The 19086-nt window shown below is 40.5% G+C and overlaps 1 protein-coding gene across 1 annotated transcript in view; it reads left to right on the forward strand.

The window, feature by feature from the left end:
* USH2A (usherin) overlaps positions 1–19086 on the forward strand; it is an 809138-nt gene that overhangs the window by 39300 nt on the left and 750752 nt on the right. The window contains exons 4-5 of the mRNA XM_084828794.1: positions 16456–16591; positions 18912–18975. Coding sequence (XP_084684920.1) covers positions 16456–16591; positions 18912–18975 — 200 coding nt within the window. The remainder of the gene's footprint in view (positions 1–16455; positions 16592–18911; positions 18976–19086) is intronic.

The following is a 19086-nucleotide window of genomic DNA, read 5'->3' on the forward strand; positions in this document are numbered from 1 at the left end:
CCCCTACCCAGCAGTCCTTAGGTTGCTGCAAACATGAAAACCCAAATGGGTAAACAGACATAAAGTTGGCATTCCTGCTTCATGCAGTCAGGTCTCATTAAAACATACCAAGTTGGTTCCTTCATGCAGGATCAAGTCCTGGATGATTGCTTCTTTAATGACATTGCAAGAAATAGCCTTAGATTCAGTGGGGAACCAGATTCACTTCCAGAATTCCCAGTGCTGGGAGAAAGGTAAAAGTAAGGATACTTTTCAGTGTTTCAGCCCTACTTCTCTTTGCCTGTCCTGTTGTACTCTCAACATCACATATTACTCCCTCTGTGTTTCCCATGAACTCCTAATTGGGATGCCTGTTACTCCTCCCCTATTTCAAGCCTCTTCTACTAAAGCATACATCTCTCAGCAGATAAAAAGAAACAGCTAATCCAGTTTTTGACCAGGAAAATTGCCACCATAATGAATAGCATTCTAGTTAAAAACATTCATTATATGTGGGAAAGGATCCTTCCAAAAAGAAAGGAAGAAACAAGGATAAATACTCCCTCTACAAACACTCTCTACAAACACTCAAATGACTCCTCTTTAATAAAATAAAATTAAAATACCTCCTCTCTTCCTCTCACCAGGAAAAAACCATTACTATTGATGATATTGGAATGAGAGATTATGACACCAGCAAACTCATTTTTACCTGTAACCAGTGCCTTATTAACCCCAACGCGGTGCACTGACCCATAACCATTGTGTTTCAATGGTTCAATGGTATCCTTCCATATAATTAACCATTTAATGCACTTCTAAAGCAAGGCATCAAGGAAGCGAAGATCATAGGGTATTGTATTCACCATACTTTGACCTCTTTAGTTTTGGTAGGGCAGCTAGATCATTTTTCTGTTGTTTTTAAAACTCCCTTTGCTTTTTCCATGACTTAGTTTTTGATTCAGTGGCTTTCATGACCATATACTTCATGTACACATTTAAAATAAGGTATGTATATTTGGGTTGCACTAGTGCAATAGATAGAAGTCACTTCTTCAGTTATTCATGCATAACTGAAGGTCTCTTTGACATCAAACAGAACTATTCCTGCATAACGGAGGGCAAGGTTGCACCCATAGTATTTACCCTCAAAGGACTCCAGCAAGGAAGCCATCAATTGCTCTTATATTACAATTGGGGACCCATCATTCATAGTACAACCAAAGCTAGAGAACTTGTGTGTGCCACTGTTATTTTAGATAAGGCCATAACTGGAGGAGGGAGTTCAGCATCACTAACATTCAACTACCATGATTTTTCTTTTAAGTTAGAGAAGTGATGGTGGAAGTCTGATTTCTCTATTTGTGGTGAGGCAGAAATGTTTCCCACTGCATATGGGGTGGTAACATGGGGATGGGTTTACTTTCTTCATAATATGTGAGATAGATTTATTTTTCTGACAAGTCCCTCACCAGAAATGTCTTGGTCCTAATTCTGAATATGTTAAGGAGCTGTCTCCCACCTTGTGCTCCATCACAACTGCAGTATCCACCTTCTTGATAGTGCCTTCCATGGATCAAAGAATAGCAAAGTGATGAAGAGAGGCACTGAGTCAGTTACATAACTGTAGAATTCTTCATCTATGTAAGCCTACCAAAGCCCTGGCCTGTATGTTTTCTGATTTTTATTTTCATGGGATCCTAGTAGCTTGGCATAGACAAGACATACTTTACCTTACGATGGTCACTTAGCCATTCTGAATCTAAGGGATAGCGTTGGTTATAACTAACAGGAGTACTGTGTCCAGTTCTGGGCACCACACTTTAAGAAGGATGCAGACAAGCTGGAAAGGGTTCAGTGGAGGGCAACGAAGATGATCAGGGGACTGGAAACAAAGCCCTATGAAGAGAGACTGAAAGAACTGGGCGTGTTTAGCCTTGAGAAGAGAAGACTGAGGGGAGATATGATAGTGCTCTTCAAGTACTTGAAAGGTTGTCACAGAGAAGAAGGCCAGGATCTCTTCTCAATCATCCCAGAGTGCAGGACACGGAAGAATGGGCTCAAGTTCCAGGAAGCCAGATTCTGGCTGAACATCAGGAAAGACATCCTGACTGTTAGAGCAATACGACAATGGAACCAACCACCTAGGGAGGGGGCTCTCCCACACTGGAGGCATTCAAGATGAGGCTGGACAGCCATCTGTCAGGGATGCTCTGACTTGGATTCCTGCATTGAGCAGGGGGTTGGACTCGATGGTCTTATAGGCCCCTTCCAAGCCTACTGTTCTATGATTCTAAGTACAGTCAAAACAAGAATATTTAGAGCTGCTGAAGGTGAGAATGAATTTTATCCTTGGGTTCCTTGATCATATAATCGAGAGGCAGCACTAATTTCTTCTCTCATCACCTCTACTACCTATTGTATTTTCTTGTATCTGTTGTCATCAGTAACTACTGTTGATTTGTTGTCTCTATTAAGCCATTCAAGGAAGCCATAGACCTGTCGTTTTGGTCATAACCTTAATCTGTTTTCTCACCTTGGAATTAATGTACTGTCTATTCCTGTAGACTGAGTTTATTAAGAAGGAACCTGATATGAACCAGTATTGGGGTTGAAGAAAAGTGGGATTAGTGAAGAAGATGGAAGAAACAAATATTTTTTATCTGTTAATAGTGTGAGTTATGTAAGCTGCACAGGCCATATATAGAAGATACTTATTACGACAACTCAGTGAGAAGATAGAACTTCATTTTAATTGATTGTGGAGCAAATTGATGTTTTGCTTACAATTTTGATGAATTGAAAGTCAATCTACATCTCTGCTCTCCTATTACTACATAAATAACAAACTGAATTGGATATTGTGTAAGGATCCAACATGCCTCTGGTCTCCCAATAAGCACTAAATGGCAGCAACATTGTTTAGGTTTCCCATCCATAACATTTCTAGGGAGTCCAATCGGGCAATTGGATTCTTTCTAAAGAGCCATGTGAAGGATAGTTGAGCCTAGACCCAACAACCCTGCAAGTAGGACTTGCCAAACCTGGCCACAGATGCCCACAATATCCTAGTAGCCTCCCACTCTGGCCAATAGGCACTGAAATTAGCACTGAAGTTATTCAGAAACACACACCAATTAAAAGTTGGGAAACGTTTATTAGGAGAAGGAACCATGGGGAGGAGAAGGGAAGGGGAGAGGTAGTAGATTGTACAGGAAATTACAAGCAAGGTTACAAGTAATATTCAGAAATGCAGAGAGCCTTTATACGCACCCTCGAAAGCAAAACAATGAAGCTAGCTAGTCTAGCTAGTAGCACTCATAGTCAACAAAAGGGTGGGAAAAGCAGTACTGGGGTACAATCTTAAAAATGATAGAATGATCTCAGTACGAATCCAAGGCAAACCATTCAACATCACAGTAATTCAAGTATATGCCCCAACCACTGATGCCGAAGAAGCTGAGGTTGATCGGTTCTATGAAGACCTATAACACCTTCTAGAACTAACACCAAAAAAAGATGTCCTCTTCATCATAGGGGATTGGAATGCTAAAGTAGGAAGTCAAGAAATCACCGGGATAACAGGCAAGCATGGCCTTGGTGTACGAAATGAAGCAGGACAAAGGCTAATAGAGTTTTGCCAAGAGAACACGCTGATCATAGCAAACACGCTTTTCCAACAGCACAAGAGGCGACTCTACACATGGACATCACCAGATGGTCAATATCGAAATCAGATTGATTATATCCTTTGCAGCCAAAGATGGAGAAGCTCTATACAGTCAGTAAAAACAAGACCTGGAGCTGACTGTGGCTCAGATCATGAGCTTCTTGTTGCAAAATTTCGGCTTAAATTGAAGAACGTAGGGAAAACCACTAAACCATTCCGGTATGACCTCAATCATATCCCTTATGAATATACAGTATAGGTGAGGAATAGATTTCAGGGATTAGACCTGATAGACAAAGTGCCTGAGGAACTATGGACGGAGGTCCGTAACATTGCTCAGGAGGCAGCAACTCAATCCATCCCAAAGAAAAAGAAATGCAAGAAAGCCAAGTGGCTGTCTGATGAGGCTTTACAAGTAGCTGAGGAAAGAAGGGAAGTGAAAAGCAAGGGAGAAAGGGGAAGATATATCCAACTGAATGCAGAGTTCCAGAGAATAGCAAGGAGAGACAAGAAGGCCTTCTTAAATGAACAATGCAAAGAAATCGAGGAAAACAACAGAATGGGAAAGACTAGAGATCTCTTCAAGAAAATCGGAGATCTCAAGGGAACGTTTTGTGCAAAGACAGGCATGATAAAGGACAAAGAAGGCAGGGACCTAACAGATGCAGATGAGATTAAGAAGAGGTGGCAAGAATACACAGAAGAACTATACAGGAAAGGTCTTAATGTCCCTGATAGCCATGATAGTGCGGTCACTGAACTTGAGCCGGACATCCTCGAGAGTGAAGTCAAGTGGGCCTTAGGAGGCATTAGTAACAACAAAGCTAGCGGAGATGACAGTCTTCCAGCTGAGCTATTTAAAATCCTAAAAGGTGATGCTGTTAAAGTGCTGCATTCAATATGCCTGCAAATCTGGAACACTCAACAATGGCCGCAACACTGGAAAAGGTCAGTTTGCATTCCAATTCCAAAGAAGGGCAATGCCAAAGAGTGTTCAAACTACCGTACAATTGCACTCATTTCACATGCCAGCAAGGTGATGCTCAAAATCCTACAAGCTAGGCTTCAGCAGCATGCGAACCGAGAACTACCGGAAGTACAAGCTGGGTTTCGAAGAGGCAGAGGAACTAGAGATCAAATCGCCAACATTCGCTGCATCATGGAGAAAGCAAGAGAATTCCAGAAAAACGTCTATTTCTGCTTCATTGACTACGCTAAAGCCTTTGATTGTGTGGATCACAACAAAATGTGGCAAATTCTTAAAGTGATGGGAGTACCAGACCCCCTTACCTGTTTCCTGAGAAACCTGTACGAGGGTCAAGAAGCAACAGTAAGAACCAGACATGGAACAACCGAGTGGTTCAAAATTGGGAAAGGAGTACGACAAGGCTGCATATTGTCACCCTGCTTATTTAACTTATATGCAGAGTACATCATGATAAACGCTGGGTTGGATGAATCAGAGGTCGGAATTAAGATTGCCGGGAGAATTATCAACAACCTCCGATATGCAGACGATACCACCCTAATGGCAGAAAGCGAAGAGGATCTCAAGAGCCTCTTGTTGAGGGTGAAAGAGGAAAGTGCAAAAGCTGGTTTGAAACTCAACATTAAAAAAACGAAGATCATGGCATCTGGCCCCATCACTTCCTGGCATATAGAAGGGGAAGAAATGGAAGCAGTGACAGATTTTACTTTCTTGGGCTCCAAGATCACCGCAGACGGTGACTGTAGCCATGCAATTAAAAGACGCTTGCTCCTTGGGAGGAAAGCTATGGCAAACCTAGACAGCATAGTAAGAAGCAGAGACATCACCTTGCCGACAAAGGTCCATATAATCAAAGCTATGGTTTTCCCAGTAGTAATGTATGGCTGTGAGAGCTGGACTATAAGGAAGGCTGAGCGCCGAAGAATTGATGCTTTCGAACTGTGGTGCTGGAGAAGACTCTTACGAGTCCCCTGGACTGCAAGGAGGTCAAATCAGTCCATCCTAAAGGAAATCAACCCTGAGTGCTCATTGGAAGGACAGATACTGAAACTGAAGCTCAAATATTTTGGCTACCTAATGCGAAGAGAAAACTCTCTGGAAAAGACCCTGATGCTGGGAAAGACTGAAGGCAAAAGGAGAAGGGGACGGCAGAGGATGAGATGGCTAGATAGCATCACCGATGCAATGAATATGAACTTGAGCACGCTCCGGGAGAGAGCGCAGGACAGGAAGGCCTGGCGTGCTATGGTCCATGGGGTCACGAAGAGTCGGACACGACTGAACGACTGAACAACAACAACAACAACAACAAGCTAGTCTATCCTATACATACCAAGGTATGGGCCTTCCAGGATAGCCTCCAGACTGCAACAAAGCCCCAAAATCATCAGGGACAAGAAGACAGCCCACCTCTTCCTCTTTGTTTTGGTAAGTTCTTTGTGTGGAGTGGCTTATTGGATGGTTGGAAAAGTTTTTCCACACCTGCACAAATCTTTTATGTATGGCTGTTTGTGCAAACTTGGAGAAAATTCTTCTAGATTCTGTAAGATATGCCACATGTCTTATCATATGATACCAGCTGCCACATACATGTCTTATCATATGATACCAGCTGCCACATGGAATGACTTAAATAGCCTCTACGTGGAAGTGGTACTATGTTAACTATCTCTTAATAGTTATTAGAACAAGGAGGTATTAATTGCAATTCCACTGTTTTCCTGTTTAATTTTTGGGTCAAAATGGAATATTTTTCAAAAGACCTACGTAAATAAGTTTGTTATCCTGTTTTCTGCCATTGGTTCCTGTATTTGTTGCTCCTTAAGAGCCATTTTTATGCTTCTCATGACTGCATTTTCTTCCTTGATTTCTCACATGGATGATCCCAGTCAAATTGAGAGTCCTGGGAGTGAAGGGGGAAAATGTCATGATGCTTTTCAGAGTTGGCTATGTGATTTTGTCTGTGGGAAAATGAGAGGGGAGGCAATGCTTTCTGAATCTTTCAGAGGTAATCCCAGCCAATAAGGAACTGCATAGTCAGTGCAATGACTTCACAATGTTATGTAGCCAATCAAAACCAGTAACCTCGCTGGAGACAAACAAAACCAATTGAGAATGAGCGCAAAGCTTCTTGAATAAGTGAACACTTCCAAACACATTTGAAGCAATCATAACAACATTGCTAAGGAAGGACTATCCATGATAATGGTAATGTTCACAAAAAAGCATTTCCCTGTTGGTTCAGCCCTTGTATTAGCTTATCATGTCTGTCTTCATAAACTCAGGTAAAATGACTAGAAAGTGATCTCCCATTATTACTGGTGGTTGTAAGAGTGTTGTAAGCCATTGAAGTGACATTGGACATATTCAGATACATTTTTGTATTACTGTAATGCTTTTGCAGTGCTTTTGCAATGACTTTCCAACTCATACTACTCCTGTGTTTGCCACAGCCCATTTTGTAGACCAGTCCATACTATCCTCACTCAGGATACAAGGGGTTGGATCCAGATTTAGATCAGTGCAACTGAGCTGGCAGAAGGGGGTGGGCTAGCAGATTTTCCCATCCTCTGTTCCCCATAGCAGCTCTCCTAGTCCCATGAAAATGCTACACAGAAGGCTGGGGAATCCTGCTGAATGTAGTGAACTGTGGTTTGTGTGGGTGGGAAGGAGATCTCCCAAAATCAGGCAGAGGCACCTTCCTTTTGTTCATGGAAGGCAGATTCTAGATCCAACCCAAGAAAGCTACATAGCTGCCTACTTGATAAAGCCTAAGTTTACTTATAGGGGAAACTACTTTTGCTGTGTTGGGGTGTCCAGTTGAGACACGTAAGAATAAAAGGAGGGTTGCTTGAAGCATTAAATCTTTACAAAATCTTATAGGAATTGAGCTGGCCCACATATCTCAGATGAATGTGTGGATCAGAACATTGTTATCCACCAGCTTTTGCACTTCCTAAATATTCCAGTGCAGTTCTCAGCTAAATAAAATGTATAAAATCCATATTTTTAGAGAAAATATGTGAATTGAATGTGCATTTTGTGCAGATTTTTTTTAAAAAAATAAATGTTGAACCAGGATGGAATGGACTTATGGGTAAACACATGCAAAAGTGACACAGACCAGAAATAGACACTTTTACCCATCCTTAAAGAAAAGTGCTATGATTTTGGTTCTATGAACACAAAGACTTATATGAAGGAAGAATCACAAGTCCTCTTACAGAAATCTTTTCACACCACATGTGTCTTCCTTTCATTTTCCATTCCTTTCAATATCTCCCTTTTTATTAATAACCAGCAGAAGGATTATTACATTGAAATACTGTAGAATTCATGATTACTTTGTCTAGCATACTTACTGCAATACAGTCCGGACATCCAGTTCAGCAATACTGACAAGGCGATGCACTGCATAAAACACAACTACCCTTAAGCCCTCTTCACACATTACTTACATGAAGGGGTAAAGGATGTTGAAAGGGGCTGGAAGGTCTTGTCTTTTGCCCCACCCCTGACAACGTGCGGCTCCTCCTGGGCCAATTGTCTGCACATTGGGCTGTCCAAGGCAGGGAAGTCTTCCCACATAGATCTCTATGTGTGTTGGTTGACTTCCCTGGTTCCAGGATCAAGGGAACCCACAATGCACAGCAATCTATGCACGAAAGCTTCCCTTCCTAAGACGTCTGTGCTTAAGTGTGGATGGAGCCAAGAAGAGCTGCACATTGTCAGGGTGGGGCTAGAGGCACCCCTTTCAACACACTTTGCCCCGTCACATAAGTAATGCATGAAGAGGCTTTAAGTCCTACATAAAAACGTTTTCAGTTTCTCCCCACTTTGATTTGTGTAGATGTTGGATGTGTCGATCAGCATATCTTCCTGAGTGTGAAAAAACACATGTTGTTTCAGTTACCTTGTGGTAAAAAGTGGAAAGTGACTGGTCTAATATCAAAATGCTGTGGTGAGGAAAGAAAACATGCCATTAATTACCAATTTTAAAATATAAAATTAAAAGTATATTCTTGGGCCAATTCTGCCAGTCATCTTCCTCCTTTTATCTCCATAAATAATACCATCTGTTTAGCTTAGACTTCAATCTAGAGAAAGGTGATGCTGCTGGCTCTGTATTAAGAACTGAATAAGACCCTACAGGAGCTATAACTGAATATTATCCTGAATTATTGTAATAAGCACATCTTTAATAGAGACAGGCAAGCTAATCCTGAACTCCAAGCACAAACGTTTCTCCCATGAAAAGAGAATGTAAGAAGCATTTCATTTCTGACTTAAAAATAAAGGTGCACTTAAACTTGTAAAAGACAACATTTTTATTTGAATGATATGACAAGACTGTCACTGGACTGTTACCTGCTATAAAGAAAGCGGAAGAATTATTACCTTTATTAGGCCAGTGACACTGAGCTTTAGCCATACATTTCTAACTTCTGTCCCTCTACAGAGACAATTTTCTTTTCTTAAATAAACTGTCATGCTAGTGTTAATATATTGTTGGCTCTCTCATACTCCGAGAATACTGCTGATATAAAACATGTATATGTTAGATTGGTAATAGTATCTTTAGTGTAGCTGACTAGAACAAATGCGTTTCCCTCATGGCTGTGCTAATGTGATAAAGGAAAATTGGCTGTTCATCAGCTTTTGGCTGGGTAAAGACAGTGAAGATGGAACCACATTCTTTTTTATGCATTAATACCACTGAGAACTTTTCACTAGTTATATTTCATGTTGCCTGTGTGTTGTGTGCAAAGATGTTGTAAAACATGAGATAATGCTACAAATAACAAAGTAGAAAAGCCTGTATCTTTTATAATGATAACAGCCAAACACCAAAAGACAGTAACAGGCTGTAAAAAATTGTGTGATGGAAAAAGAAAAACATTGCAAGCAACACACTCACATACCCACAAACACATTTTCTTTGCTTGAGCATGTGTGTGTGTGTGTGTGTGTGTGTGTCTATATATATATATATCAGATGCTTAAGGAAGAGTTTATATTAAAAATGAAAAAAAACCAAACCTCTTCATGTGTTCGGTGCATATTGTTGCATCAATAGACAAAGCTAAAAGAATGAGAGTAATGCTCTCTGAGTAGGAAAATTTCCATATGCGACAATGTTCTTGAACCACATCGCACTGCCTAGCCATTATGATAATACCCTTCAGATTTTTCTTCAGCGGAAGGGCAATGATTCCATGTTATCTCAAATTTGGGCAATATTGACTACTTCTGGAAATAACAATAATAAACCTCAGCATCTGTATTTTATTTACTTTTTATTTAAGGAAGGTGAATTTTCTCCATAAAAATCAAATTTCTATTCATTTTTTCTTACTTAAAATACTAATACAGCCCAGGGTGCCTGAAGCACTAATGATAACAATTGAAGCTTAGATTTATAGATAACTGTGGCTGCTTATATTGGTCAGAAATTTGTGTGGCTTTATTGACAGTGGAATGGCATTTTGAATGCTCATGTTCTGATTTTCCAAATGAATTTTTCAGGGCCCAGCTTCTGCTTTTGCACCAAATTATTCTGCCTTTTCATAAGCCTTTTGTTTGTCCTCACACACTCATTGTTTCTAGGATGCAATTATTCCAGTCCCATTTGATTTGATTAGAGTGGATATCAAGGCAGACTAAAGCACTCTAGCTTCTCTCAGCATCTATTTGGAGAGACGATTCAGCAGTCATCCCTTTAAACTCGTGAGTACCTGTTTATGCAAAATGGAAATAGGTTTTCACAAACTGGCAGCAAGAACAGTAGCAGCAGCAGCAGCAAGAACAACAGCAGAAAAACCTACAAAACCTCAGCCTCGACCTGTTCTTCAAAACAAGTTGTGCACCAGTAAAAGCTAATAACTTCAATACATAAATATTTTTCAAGGTTTATTACAATATGAATAAGTAAGCCATTAAAGTACAGATGGATGAATGACTGCAACCATATTATGGGCCCTATCCAGATCTAGTCACAGACAATTGGCTACATATGACAACTACCGGATCTTGGATGGGAAAGGGACCCTTCATGCACAACAAAAGATGTGTCCAGCTTATTCAGTGGGATGTGGATAAGCTTCATTATGTGGATGGGGATGCACATTCAAATGTGCTTCTTCACTGGTTATGACTGCAGAAAGTTCCTTCTTCAGCATGTGAGTATCCTTTGGGGATGGGGCAAACATATGACATTCGAGTTTGTTCTTTGTTGAGGTGCTCAGAATTCTTCCACAAAGCTTGTTTTGATTCATTTGCATCCCCGAATGCAAGTGTCTTTTTAAAAAGTGTGTACATTTTTCCCAATTGGGAAAAATACACATTTTTAAAATGTACATTTCCCACTATCGAAAATGTCCATTTCTAAGCTAAAGCATGAAGATGTGGGTTTGGGGGAAATGCACATTTGTACACTTCTGAAACTGTGCACTTGTGCAAGGGCACATTTTCAGAAGTGTGCAAATGTGCACTTTCGAACACAGACACAAGTTTGGGAAATTGCAAACATTTCCCAACAAATGCATTCCTGCTCACATTCAGGGTTGCGAACGGGACATGTTTGCATGATTTGCAAACAGGAACAACATTCTTGTACAGTCCTAGTATCCCTTGCTAGCTTGGGGCATACAACTATTTATATAACGTTATCTGTGTGCATGATGCTTTATGGAGTAAAGCTCCCTATCTTGAGGAGTTTATCATGTAAAGTTGTACATGGGGGAAACAAGAAGAAGGGGAAGAAAGTGGAGGCCAGGGTGAATTGGGAAGAAATATGCGGTTGCTTCAGTAGCGCATGCTTAGACTTAATTAACTTAGTTAAGCTTAGTACCACTGCCTCATCTACACTTCTCCAACAGTAATTATTGTAGAATTCTCAGGTAACCTTGGATAGTATCACGTTTTTCATGATCCTGACTTACCCTACACTTTGAACAGTTGCATGAAGTACTTTAGTGACTTCTCTCTCTACCTCCCCCTCCCCCTGCCAAGTATACATCACATACAGGGCCCTTTTCCTTCTCTCATCTGTGCAAAGGATTGAGAAAAAAGTAATTAACCCATTGCTTTTAGAAGTCAAATATATGTGGAAAACTAGGAATAATTAGCACTACCTGTCATGATCCCTTTAGCCCCCATTTCACTTCAGTGCCCAAACATACACAGATGAGAGGCTTCAGTCTACAGCTTTTAATCCATTACTTCACAGGATCATACAGAAGCAAATTCTCAGAGAAACTCTCTGCCTACCAGGAATGCCCTCAGGGGATCCAAATGGAATTTACGAGAGTTGCTTGCAGTTTGAAGAGGGAGGCAGTCTCACTAGCCTAACTTAAGTGGGGGAGGTCCCTCTCTTGTTGTGAGGCCTCTAAGCACAGCTTCTCATGCAAGGCCAATCGGGTAGACTAAGTTCCACCCCTGCCTTCTCTCTCTTTGCTCTGTGCTCTGCCTGGCATCTATTAGGTCAATCTCCTGTTTTCTGCCTCTCACGGGGTGTGTGTGTGAGGAGGGATCCTCAGGCTCAGCCATGTGTATGTTTGTAACTTGAGAAGCAGGCCTACTCATATCTGGACTAGCCTGGGAAAACACCTCCCCCATGTCTGATGGTTCTCCTTCAGAATCTGAACTGCTATCCCACTCCCTGTGCTCAGAAACACCCCTGACACTACCCCATACATTGCTTGAAACCTCCTCTGCATGTCACTTCTTATAATGTAGGAGAGCCAGTCAACACCTTAAACTTCCCGATTGCATGGAGAGGCTTCATGCCAGTATCATGGTTCCTAGGTGGGTGAAGCTTTTTGATGGAGAACATCTTCACTCCCAATGTGTAATTAGAATATGGTGACACCTTTTGGCAGTGACAATTGTAAGTCCTCACACAGAGGCAGTTTCCATATGGCAACCATCGTGTCTGAACCAAGCCCAAGTCACAAGTTAGGTAAAGGATGTTAAGTCAGCATAGAACAATAGATTGCACCTTTTTCACATCTGGGCTGGAGGTAAGTTGTATTTGACCTGTCTACTGGAAACAGGAGCGAAGCAGGAGTCTAGCTGAGAAAATGATCCAGGGAGCACAGATAACTGGGAAAGAGGAGAGAAAGGGCTTCTTTTCATGGAGCTTTTATCCTGCTATTGTGATTGGTTAAGCACTGAAGTTTGCAGGTCCTTTAGATGATGCCGTTAACCTCCAGGGTGTCTCCTGCACTAAATGACCTTTATTCCATTTGTAAAAAGATAAGAGATAATGAGCTATCAAATTACAGTGCTTGAGTTCCGCTTGAGTTCCTTCCATGAAATGAGGAGAACCCGCAATAAGAGGAGCTAGACCAATGAAACATATGGAAGACTCAGATAAGGGAGAAAAGGAGGGGGAAGGAGGGGAAGGAAGTGCATGTAAAGGGAGTCTGTTGTGATCCTGCATTTAAAATGGCAGCAGAAAGCCCCATTTTAAATGCAAGATTTTAGGCTGGTGTAGAGATGCTCAAAGAGCCAAAATCTGAAATACAGTTGAAAGGACTAATAATATAACAGAGGCAACCAAAAGGCACAGCTTCACAAAATGAACAGGGGAAGTGGAGAATCCAAAGAGAGCTGGAACTCTGAATTAGTGAAGATGGAAACCTGAGCCTGGCTGAGAACACAAGAAAGCTCTGTTGACCCAAGAAAAACTCAGCTACCGGGTTTCTGATATTAATATTGTCAGTCTGGGAGGGTTAGGTCCCTGTTGGGCTTGAATGCCCAGGTCTTTTGCACTTCACATCTGAGCATGGCTCACACAGCTGGAAGGCACCTGTTCTGATCCTGCACTCCCTTTACAAAGAAGCAGCATAGTGTGGAATTAGAAAAAAATAATGTACTGCTGTGTACAGTCCAGAGCTCAAACTCATTAAAAGAGAGGCACTCTCTTCATTGTGAGAAATTTGTTCATAGTTTCTGTTTGATTCACTGATTTGATGGATGAAAGAAAGAAAGAAACAAAGCAAGAAAGATTTTTTAGAGTACCTGATACACTGAATAAAAGTAGAAAGATCTGGCTATGACAAGGATGGGTTACTGCATTTTGTATTTTCCATGTGCTTTCCTGTTTATAGGGAAATCTTAAATTGCAATATCAGACCAAGAAATTTGGTTAGAAGACGTCACCCTTTTTCTAAACTGTAATGTGGCTTTAGAGGATATTGCTACGCTATGCTGGATTAAACAGTTTATTCAGGGCTAATGTGGCTTTTACCCCGTGACTTCCCCCAGAAGTACTAGACCGTCATATGTACCCTCTTGGGTAAAACATGGCTAAAAGCCAATTACTTCAACTTAAAGGTTTCATCTGAATGCGCCGTTGAGGGATTGTTGGCAATTCATTTCAATTCACCATGCCCTGGTTTAAAAGGTAGAAAATAGATTAGCAGTACTTTCAAATTCTTGACAAAGAAACGGAAATGTTTTAAGATTGTACTTGCGTTGCTCTTAGTGCAATATACAGAGAAGTTTGAGTATCTTGAGCTACTGGCAATCCAAAGCCCATATCGAGTCATAAAATGTCACATTATGAAAGGAGAGAAAGTGTAAGATTGTTTCACATTTTATGCAGCAGCAAGAGAGTAACTGGTGTTTGTCATGATAACCACTTAGAGTGATGGGGGGACATACACTCTTAAACTTTCAGAGACACCCAACAACTACTGTGACTATTGTTTTCAAAACTATATGTAAATACAAACAAAGAGGACTCATACAAACAGGAATAACTGATAGAGTTATGAATCCTGTTGTTGCATAGTGGCTAAGACAGTGAACTATGAAGCAGGAAGTCCCTAGTTTGAATTTCTTCTCTGTCATGAACTCACTAGGTGGCCTTAGGCAAGCCACCTAGCCTCTGTCCCCCCATCAGTGATATGGGGGATAATTCTACTGACTTACTGTTACCCTTGTTACAAGGATGTACAACTAGATAATGCATGTGAAGTACTTTGAACACTTTGACAGTGGAATCCTATGTGTCATCTTCTTTTCCTATGATTGTTGTTATTATTATTATTGTTATGCTTTATTACACTTATAAAGCATCTACATTTTTATAATGTTGCACAGATCTTGAAAGATAAGGTTGTTGTTGTTGTAATATTCGATCCATGGTCCTCCTGACACATGGTGGAGGAGAGGATAGTTACACAGGACAGTATCTCCTTATCGCCTTCTCCTGATGTCAAAAAAAGGTGAGGGCTGCTGTGGTGAGTGACCCATTGCCAGCATTCTGTGTCCTTTGATGTCTTCCACTATGGCAGACATTAAAGAAGATTGGAAGAGTTGACCCTTGAACATGCTCTCTTTTGAGAGGAAGCAGGGGTTACAGATATGAATGCTAATAGTATTAACTTCCAATCTACTCAGATGCTCAGATAAAGGACCTATAAGGAGAAAGGAGGAGGAAGAATGATCCAACATTAGTTCCCTGCGTTTTTGAGATATATGAGGCAAGGAGACTCCATGTCTGTAAGCTTTTCTATATGAAGCATTTATTGTGCACTTGTGATTCCTCCCTCATGGTAGTTTGTGGGTGCTTTATACAACATTGTTATTCTCCAGGGCTTCTCCTGTGCTTCCCAAGAATTTTCACAGTTTTTTTTTAAATTATTGGGGAAGGTCCAGCATTCTGGGGAATGGTGGAATTAAGCGCTAGTGTAGTCGTGCAGTTCCACTATACCACAGCACCATCTAGAGATTATGTAGCATAACATACAGAAAGGCAGAGAAGGAAAATCCCTGGAAAAGAAAGTGTGTAAAGGATCCAATCTTAATTCCACAAAGAATCCAGAAGCAGAAGCCATGATAAAGCAGCGGTTTAAAAGTGTCATAAGAACATAAGAAGAGCCATGCTGGATCAGTCCAAGGGTCCATCTAGTCCAGCATTCTGTTCACACAGTGGCTAACCAGCTGTCGACTGGGAACCCACAAGCAGGGCATGAGCGTAACAGCACCCTCCCACCCATGTTCCCCAGCAACTGGTGTACATGGGCTCACTGCCTCTGGTACTAGAGGTAGCACATAGCCATCAAGACTAATAGTCACTGATATCCTTTTCCTCCAGGAATTTGTCTAACCCCCTTTTAAAGCCATCCAAACTGGTGGCCATGACGACTTCCTGTGGTAGCGAATTCCATAGTTTAACTATGCGCTGTGTGAAGAAGTACTTCCTTTTATCTGTCCTGAATCTCCCACCAATCAGCTCCATAGGATGATCCCAGGTTCTAGTATTATGAGAGAGGGAGACAAATGTCTCCTTATCCACATTCTCCAAACCATGCATAATTTTGTAGACCTCTATCATGTCTCCCTTCACCCTCCTTTTTGCTATCATAGAAGTATGATAGAGAAGTTGTCATTCAATGGCATATTGGTATAATTAACTACTCTTGCCTAATTTTGTTACCACCAGAATGCTGATCATAGTAATTCTAATCAGTATATGTACATGACCATATAACACTAGTGTTAAATTATATCAGTTTCTTTGGTTATTTGGTAATGTAGATGGGACCAAATAGATTCTTTAATGTTATTCCATTATAGACTCTTGATCCTTGTTTAATTTAGCCATTGAAGATCTTTCTGTTCTTGGGACCTGAATATAGCATCCCCTAATGAGGCCTAATGAGTAAGTGTGTAAAGTGGCTTTCCAATGGTTTTAACTGAAACAATGACATATTGATGTGGTAGATAATAAATGGCATTAAATGACTCTTAAGTTGAGTTATTTATAAAAGGACTTTCTCTTTCTGTTCCACATGTAATTTTATAGGTTCACCAGACCAGAATCAGTTTCTTTATAAATGGTTTGGAAGATGACAACACAGCTTTTGATTCCAGAATTCTCACTGGGTTAATTGCAGATCTGTCTATTGATGGTGAATGGCGAGTTGGGCAAAATGTAAATGGTAAGTCAGAGTATGATGGGAAGATTTATGAGAAGATATATAATAAGAAAGATTTCATTGGACAGCAAAGTACTACTCAGCCAGCACTTTCTACCAGTACTTACTACCATTACAACCTTCTACTTTCTACTAAATATAAGGTAGAACCCTTCTGAGCATTTATTTTATTTCAGCCCTACTAAGCTGATATTTGCAATACCACCTCCTGGCCATTGGGAGTGGTGGTCGTGAAATGTAGTGGGAAGCAGACCAGCAGCTCCCTCCTCTTACAATCTACCCTAGTAACATAGAAAATAAGGTGTCTGGATCTTGGTCCTACCTCTAGGGTTTTCAGTTTGGTTTCGTTGGTACCTTACAGTGCTTTAATTTGGGGGGCAAATTGCTTTCAGGTCAGTATGTTTAGGTCTGCAGCTTTATTAGGACATCATCATATGGTCTGCTATACTCACACACCATTCGGAGTACAGCTATTCTGTTTATAATCATCACTTTGATATCACTGTAATTGACTACATCTGTCTTTCTTTCTTTCTTTCTTTCTTTCTTTCTTTCTTTCTTTCTTTCTTTCTGCCAGTCAGAAACATGCAGATGTAGCTAAGTGGCTCATCTCTTCACCAGGAAAAAGTAGTTCAATAAAATGAATCTAAGTACCTACTTTAGCTGTGATCTTGTACATAGTTTGACATATATGTAGACCCTACTGATTTAAAGCAGCATGTGCACAAGCAACTTTGTATAAGTTCAAAAACCATGGCGTTTTCGAAAGTAGAGCTTGCCCCAAACCAGCAACAGCCTACCTGGACAGGTTACTGAGGTGCCAGACCATCACTAAACACCACATCATTGTCAGGTTTGGATGCTAGGGAGGAGGATATGAGGAAAGTAGTTTCTTATATTTCTCTTCCAACCAGCTTCAACAAGGGTAGATGTGCTTCTTGTTGTCCTCTCTTCTACTGCTAATTGTATGGAAGACCTACCATGGTTAGAACAGAGGATAGATGTGAGGGTAGAAGAGGAAGCTTTTTTAATTTAATTAATTTCTTAGCTGCATTTCAAGACCTATAGTCTTGAAGCTGAGGTACTTCCATCTTCCCTGAAGCTGGTTAGAAATGAAAGGTTATTGCACTCTAATGTCGTTCTCATTTAATCCAGATTGTACTCCAAACTTGGTAGAGCACCAGTAATGGATTGCAGGAGGCAAACACAATCCTGTAACAGGTTTGATGTTACCTAATGGTTGGGCATCCAAAATCTAGATCAAAGGTGGGCAACTTGTGGCTCTCCAGATGTTTTGGTCTACAACTCCCATCATCCCTCATCCTTGACTATGCTGGCGAGAGCTGATGGGAGTTGCAGGCCAAAACATCTGGAAATCCACAAGTTGTCCACCCCTGGTATAGATATTTCTTTTTTCCAAGGTATCTTGAAAGTATAATTATTTGTTGATTTTTATCTCTGCAATATGGTCTACACGTTCCTTTGGCAATGAAAAACAATTAATTTAAAAACTACTTTGGAAAATGTTTCATTTAGTTAACTAAGGAAAAGGGTTAAAGAAGGAGTTATTACCACAGAACTACCAATGTGTTGTAATGGTCCTGGCTGAATATTTGGTGATGTGGAGATAAAATAATTTTTCACCATGTTCTGAACATTGCCATCAATATAAGGTTCCAGTGATTTTGCAGCTCCCTGAAATTCTGTTTGGTGATGAATTGGTTCTGCAGATTTATTAAGGCTGAGTATCGCTGATCCAGAACATACTGCAATTTGGAGCTAAGTCCTAAATATATCTGCATCTGGTGTGAAGAAAGTTTGATTTATTCCAATGGAACCATCAAGCTTCTATATATCAACACATGAAAATTCTCATTTCAAAGTGCTTCTTGTTGACGTTGTCATTTTGAATACTAGACACACAATAATTGTGTAAAAGGATAAGAAATCTTGAAAACACACCTTTCATCTTTATCACATAAAGTGACAGCTACAGTTGTCTCTACTGTATCTCTTCTCTAATTAGAGGTGGCACATGGACTGGCTCATTACTTCTGTCTAATGAGCCGGTCTGTGTGCCACCTCTGTAATCAGATAAGGGATAGGTACAAAATGTTCCTATAAAGTTATTATAAATCATTTTAATCAAAAAAATTAAGTCACTGCCCTCCATAGTTTTGTCCGGAACCAAGATGGTTTCATTCAGAAGAGGTAATTGTGCAAGAGAGATCTCTGTGTGCTGAATTTAAGATCCCCTCATGCAGCACAGAGCTGTTTTCTGGTTGATGGAATTGGATTATTTATTTATAATGTATTTTTGCAGGTTCAGAGCAATTTGTTGGAAGGATGCAAGATTTCAGATTGTACCAAGTAGTACTTACAAACAGGTAGGAAATTTTCATTTTTACACAACCTAAAAATGCAATGACAGTTACAGCCAAGATAAGTTTGTTTCTAAGTGGAACAGTGTGGAACAGATATTTCCAGAGATTTCTTTG

This window comes from Heloderma suspectum, chromosome 1, assembly GCF_057233095.1.
Source record: "Heloderma suspectum isolate Gila_16-S chromosome 1, 16-S_ref, whole genome shotgun sequence".
NCBI lineage: Eukaryota > Metazoa > Chordata > Lepidosauria > Squamata > Helodermatidae > Heloderma > Heloderma suspectum.